Source organism: Bos indicus, chromosome 11 (assembly GCF_029378745.1).
Source record: "Bos indicus isolate NIAB-ARS_2022 breed Sahiwal x Tharparkar chromosome 11, NIAB-ARS_B.indTharparkar_mat_pri_1.0, whole genome shotgun sequence".
Taxonomy (NCBI): Eukaryota; Metazoa; Chordata; class Mammalia; order Artiodactyla; family Bovidae; genus Bos; species Bos indicus.
In genome coordinates this window covers 61,274,755-61,281,516 of record NC_091770.1, presented here as the reverse complement: position 1 = coordinate 61,281,516, position 6,762 = coordinate 61,274,755, and the positions used below count along the sequence as shown (strand labels likewise).

The 6,762-nt window shown below is 34.6% G+C and overlaps 1 protein-coding gene across 15 annotated transcripts in view; it reads right to left on the bottom strand.

Moving 5' to 3' along the window:
- EHBP1 (EH domain binding protein 1) overlaps positions 1–6,762 on the bottom strand; it is a 566,468-nt gene that overhangs the window by 38,965 nt on the left and 520,741 nt on the right. For all 15 annotated transcript variants that reach the window (XM_070798096.1, XM_070798098.1, XM_070798095.1 and 12 more), the window contains one exon: positions 4,438–4,561. In XM_070798096.1, the coding sequence (XP_070654197.1) occupies positions 4,438–4,561 (124 nt within the window). The remainder of the gene's footprint in view (positions 1–4,437; positions 4,562–6,762) is intronic.

Sequence of the window (6,762 nt, the reverse complement as noted above, 5' to 3'; positions counted from 1 at the left end):
GGAACCTATCCCATAGGGCCACTGTGAGAGATAATGTGTGTGAGAGATAATGTGTTACACACATTATCTCCTTGTCCTTAATGTTATATACATCAAGCATTTTCCATAAAACCAAACTTATATATAAGAAGCATGTAACAAATACTGGCTATGATTGTTATCTTTAGGTAAAGATAATGACCAATTCTGAAGACTTAGTGAGAAGGGTTCCTAGTAACAAGTTAAAAATTTCATTTTTATGTTTTTGTTGGCCCAATTTCCTGCTTTTAAGCAGCTTTAATATTTACGACTTTTGATTCCTCAAAGGCTGAGGTAAAGAAACATTCTGAGGAATGTAGAGAAAAGTTATCTCTTTTCATTCTTTTTCCCCTGAATATATTTGATATTTTTAAATGGTCAGTTGCTAGATTTTTGTAGTGGTTAGTCTACAAAAAGCTACAGAATCAGTATTTGTGGCCAAGGGACTTAGTGAGGTAATCATGATCACTTTTCAGTGCTTAAAGGTTAGAAAGCCAGAAGATATTTAATTTTTACACTCAAAATGTAAATAAAGTATTGTCATTTAATACCCCCAAATTATTAGTTTAAAAAACTACTGTCCTACAGTAAGAAAGTTTAATAACCATCACATGAAAACAGATTAGGAATGGGAAAGAAAAACCATTCATTAGAGTAACACTATCTGTAGCACTTTAGTAAAAGGGTTCATCAACATTCCCATTATAAACTCCATTTTTGCAAAGCTAACAATATTGCTGGTTCAGATTCATTAGCCCTATACTTATAAAACATCAGCTTAGACCACATGTATGTTTTTAATAAGCTTTATTGTTCCCAAGGAACTAATTGTTATAAACTTTAAGTGCTAGAAATTTAAAAATTCCTCCTCTGCAACAACTACAAAATAAAAATAAAAACAAAACCCACAAAACATTCCTTATGGAAAAAAATTCTCTAGCATTTGCATGAGGGTTTTATAGACCCTAAGATAGGATGGCAGAAACACACACACACACACAGTCTCACATATACTCTCTCTCACATACTATTGTTATTTAATATTCAGACTGTCACTGATTTAGGATTACTCAATTTCAGAAGGAACTAGTCATATAAATCCCCACAGCTGAGTTCACTCTAATATTGATGCCTCTCCCCTAAATGAATGTTGGGATCTTTCTAGCCCTTCCCATGTCATGGCCATTCTCATCCCTGCTATCTCCCCCTCTTGTTATAGTACTGACTGAGGATCTCTTACAATCCTTTGCTGCTTTTTTGCTAGAGTCTTCTTCCAACAAGTAAGGAAAAATGCACAGAAGTCTGGGCCACCAACCAGTCCCCACCCTCCTCCTCCTCAAGATGCAAGAGCTTCAGTGTTAAAGGGGTTGGTGCTTAAAACCCAGAGCTGCTCAAGCTCTAGGAATCTAGGACTCAGGTCTAATAATAACTATTATTATTTTATAATAATAGAATAATAATTATTATTATTTTAGTTATATTTTAAATTAATAGATTTGTGTGGGTTTGGCCTGTAGATGCTTATAACAGTACTTGTTTTGGAAAATATATCCTGAGTTCCACAAATCAACTTCTAAATAAACTTCATAGCCCTTTTAAAATTGAGTATAGTTTCTTAATAAAAAATAGAGAATTACCATATGACTCAGTAATTCCAATTCTAGGTACATAACCCCCCAAACTGAAGAGATTCAAAGAAATGATTTGAGACCATGTTCATCCTAGCCAGAGGGTGGAAACAACCCAAATGTCCGTCAATGGATGAATGAATATACAAAATATGGCATATATATACCATGGAATATTATTTAACCACAACAAGAACAGGGCTTCCCTGATAGCTCACTCGGTCAAGAATCGCCTGTAATGCAGGAGACCCTGGTTCGATTCCTGGGTCAGGAAGATCCGCTGGAGAAGGGATAGGCTACCCACTCCAGTATTCTTGGGCTTCCCTTGTGCCTCAGCTGGTAAAGAACCTGCCTGCAATGTGGGAGACCTGGGTTCGATCCCTGGGTTGGGAAGATCCCCTGGAGAAGGGAAAGGCTACCCACTCCAGTATTCTGATCTGCGGAATTCCATGGACTGTATAGTCCAGGGGGTTGCAAAGAGTCGGACACGACTGAGTGACTTTCACTTTCACAACAAGATATAAAGTAGTGGTATATTACAATATAGTTGAACCTTGAAAATATCATAGTAACTGAAAGAAGTCAGACACAAAAGGATAACTATAGTTTGATTTCACTTATATGTGAAATATCTAGAATAAAACTAATTCAGAGAAACAGAAAGTAGATTAGTGAGTCCCAGGGGACTAAGAGGAGGAAGTGAGGAATTAATAAGCACAGTTTCTGTTTAGGGTGATGAAAAACTCTGGAAATAGTGGTGGTGATTGCACAACACTGTGAATGTACTATATGCTACAGAACTGTACATTTTAAAGTAGTTAATTTTATATGTGAATTTCAAATCAATAAAATTAAAAAGTGTATATAGTCAGTATCCACAAGTATATAAAAACTGAAATAGCCAGTAAAGTATTTTTTTTTGCTATTAAAAAAAAGAGAGAGAAAGAGAACTCTCAAGAACTAGAAAACCTAAAAATGGGTTCAGGCCCTAACTCAGCCATTAGTAATTAAGCCATCTTATATGAGCCATTTCCCCTATCTGAGCCTCAGTTTTATCATGTAAAGTATATGATTACTATCTGCTCTGCTTAATTCTAAGGCTGAGATTCAGAAAGTAAATGAAGAATATGGATACTATCTGCTTTTAATTCTAAGGCTGAGATTCAGAAAGTAAATGAAAATTCTAACGTATCAGAGAAAGGTGCTAACTTCTATAATAAATGAAAAGTTGGAAGCACTGGAACCTCCAAAAGGAAAAGGATAAATATATGCTTTCCCTTTCTAATACCTTACCTTTTAATTCAGATGCTAACTAGGCTTTAGGCAAATCTTGGTGACCATTATTTGAGCTGGAGGAGGTTTGATACAATCCAGGAGAATTCTTGTAGCTTATCAAGCTGGGAAATCAAGTCTAGCAGATTCAGTCTAGACCAGATTCTGTCCTGTGTAGCATGGAATATAAAACCTTGAAGAGATTCTAGAAGTCAGTCTGTAGTCCATGACGTGTTTCAGATAATAAATGATTTATAGTTGGGACGAGGGCCACTACAAAGCTTCACTGGTAATATGTGGGATGGGAAGGAGAAAGTGAGTCTGTTCTGGTTAGAACCCTCAATAAATCAGGTTCCAAGCATGAAAGAAGGAAAGGAAACAGAGTTTCCAGTCTTTTCTCTTGTGACACAATGCTCTTTTATGAAAAAGCCCTAAAGTCTTCACAGAACACAGTTTGAAACCAATCCGGTCATACAAAACCAAAGGCCTTTTCATAGTCTAGTGTGTTCTGATTTCACTAATGTAGGCAATTTTCAAATGTCCCATATAAATGATTATTTCTGAAGGAGTTTATTAGTTGTAAATACATCTTTGGCAGATAGAGAAGACGTAGTTCAAGAAAGCTTTCCAATTCTAATCCACTAGTAATTTACTAATCTATTTAATATAAAATTAAAGCAATTAATTAGAGGAATAGATTTTCTACTTATATTTTGACATTTTTTAACTTAACATAGTTTACTTTTAATTTGGTATGAATGATTTCAATTTATTTCCCATTTTTACCCCTTTGTAGGAGCAGCATTTTAAAGAAACAAATGCATATGTATTTCTTAAAAATATACACACAGTACCCTCCCCACCCCACCCCAGTAGCTTACTGCATACTTAGATCTATTCAATCACCATTGGCAATCAGCATTAAATGCCAATCTATCCTCTGGTTAGGAGCTAACTTGCTGCTCTAAACCATTTTTACAAACCTTCCTATATACCTTAATCCTTTCAAATGCAACTGTGACACAAAGTATTACAGACTTTTAAAAAGCTGTTCTCTTGAAAAAAAATTGCGGAGCATCAGTAACCAGATAGTATTCTCAAATTTCAGTGATCTAGTCCATGGAGCCGTCCCCTATGCATAGTGCTCTGTTTCATGCAGTACATGGCTTTAGCTGGCCAAATCTTTTTTTTTCCCAATGAATCAGTAGAACAGTGAAGATCTTACTTTTTTTTTAAGCAGTGGCATATCAATGAGGCACAGATGTGTATTCCAACTCTGCATGGATGAGCACACTGTTCAATAGTGCTGGCTCACACGGTATCAGGGCGAGTTATCACTTCCCATGAAGGCACTCTTATCACCAGGGCCCAGAGAGGTGGCTGCAAATCGCAGCCTTTTTATTTTCAAGGCAGTTCTGCTGAACATTCAGGCTTCAAAGATTCACACTTCCAAAACTCTATAAGAGTTTGTGAACGCTCAATTTGCCAAAACTGTTTACAGTGTAATTGGGCACCGTACCTGTGTCCATGAGATAGCGAAGGCGCTTCTCCACCAGCGCGGCACGGGTGTCAATTTGCTTTTGCTCATTCTCTAGTGCTGCCAATTCTCCTACAACATACTGACTGGTGTCTTTGAACCCTTTCTGTTAACGAGAACAAACAGGAAGGAAAAAAAAATCACTTGTAAGTTGCATTTTTTCCTTTCTACAAACACTTAGTAAAGCACTTACCTAGAGAACCAAATACGCCTTTAGTATCACCCTTAGTACCAAAAATCGACGCCCTGTGATTCAAAACATTTTCATATGTATTATATACAGCAAAACTTTTGTAAACAGAGAAAACCTCAGCTGTTTAGTATTATAATTTAACACCCAGATTTAAAAAGTAAATACTGAGTAAGAAAAATTTCTCCTCCCAGGTACTCTTTCTGCCCCCTTCTGATGCCTATGTCAGAAGCTTTCTCTATCTCCTTTATACTTTAATAAAACGTTATTATGCAAAAAAAAAAAAAAAAAAAAAAAAAAAAAAAAAAAAAGAAAAATTTCTCCTAGAGTTGAGTCAGTTATTAAGTGTGGACAAAGGTAATTTTTCCCTTAGTGGCTGTCAAAACAAACAGTTATGACATCCTTAATTCAAAAGTATAATATACAAAAATGGAGTTTAGCTAAGGAATTGATTCTTAAAGAATTTATCTGGAAGAATATCAGATTTGTTCTTACAGAAATATAAAATTAAAAAGATACATTTCTTCTTTTCATAGTGACTATACTTTAAAAAATTTTTTTTAAATGATGAAAGAGAAGTTTCTAATATCTCCAGTTTCCCCTCCAGCTGGCTTCTGTACTTTAACATGTCATTGTGTTGATGTATTACTAATTATTGTAGCTGCGAATTTTAACTTGACAGGTGGTTTCAAACCTTGCTACACTGGATCTAATGCTACCAGTACACTGATTTGGTTAATCTTCCATGGAACCAAATTTGGATTTTAATCTGAAATTTCCCTTTTTATAACCATGCATGTTAAAAAAAACTTATCCTTAGAAGTTCTATTTTAAGTAGCAGTTCTATTATAAAGTACCAGTAAACCTTAATTTTTATTTTCATATTACAAATTTAAATCATTAGGGGCAGGGTTATTTGTGGTATAGTACCAAACTGATTCATTACAGCTCCCTTCGGAATGTGTATCTTGTGACATTTCTAGGGGTAAGTTTCCTAAGTAGTTGACAAACACTAAAGAACTGCGTAAGTGATTACTCTTACCACTGCCACTACTAAGAAATAAATGTGAGCAACCTTCCTCTGTCAAATCCCTTCCCTACCTAGGAGCATATTAATCTCTAAGAAGCCATGAGGAATTATCTTTCGCTACTCCTTAAACAAGAAACTAAATCAAGAATTATGTTATTATGAGGATATTTTGAAAGTCTCATAATCAACAAACCTGTCTAACCACATGAACAACTTATTTATCTTTGGAACTAGTAAATATGAACTCAATTTAAACCAGCTTATTGTTAGACTGATTATGGTAGTTGACAAACTGAAAACTGAAATATTTTTTAAAAATCATGAAACTGATAAATCATGTCTCAGGATAGACTGATCAAATAAGTCACTGTATTTTTTAAAGATTCATACAAAGTGAATATTCTCTCACCTCAATATGAAATAAAGCAAAAATTATAAGAACAGAATAAATGCTAATGGTAACTTTAAAATTCAGTGGCTCTATCTGCCAGAGACCAGAGCATTTTCAAAACGGACTTTTCTTTTCTCAATCCCATCCAGGGGGAAAAAACAAGCACAGTAAGAGTAATAAAAATATAAGAAAACAGAAGTGATAAGTAATACATAAACTTCACTGCTTCTACTCACCAGTTCAGTTAAAAATACTCATTAAGTTTATAGCCAGATTTAAATAGTGGGAGTATACAGTATACTCAAATATTCTGTAACTTATAAATTATATTAAATATTTCATCAGGATATACGAGGTACCTCTTCTATGTATTAAGACATTCTTTTAGTGAAATAACTTTAGGATGAGAACCTAAAAATGAGAAGTTTCTAGAGCCTTAAAATATAGTTTGTAACTCTCAGTACATTTGCAAGGGTTTTAAAATCCAACAAAAACAATTTTAACAGTAAAAACAATGAAAATATTTACACAAACTGGAGATAATAATAATTTTAAAAAGTAGCACCATGAAAGAGAGCAATGCTTCCAGACAAAAATTCAAGTTAAAACTTGTTCTTCCTGCTTCTGTCCCGCAGCTGTCCATCAAAAGCAGCTTTCTCCCTGCGGTCTATCAAATATTTCCCTCACAAATCAATT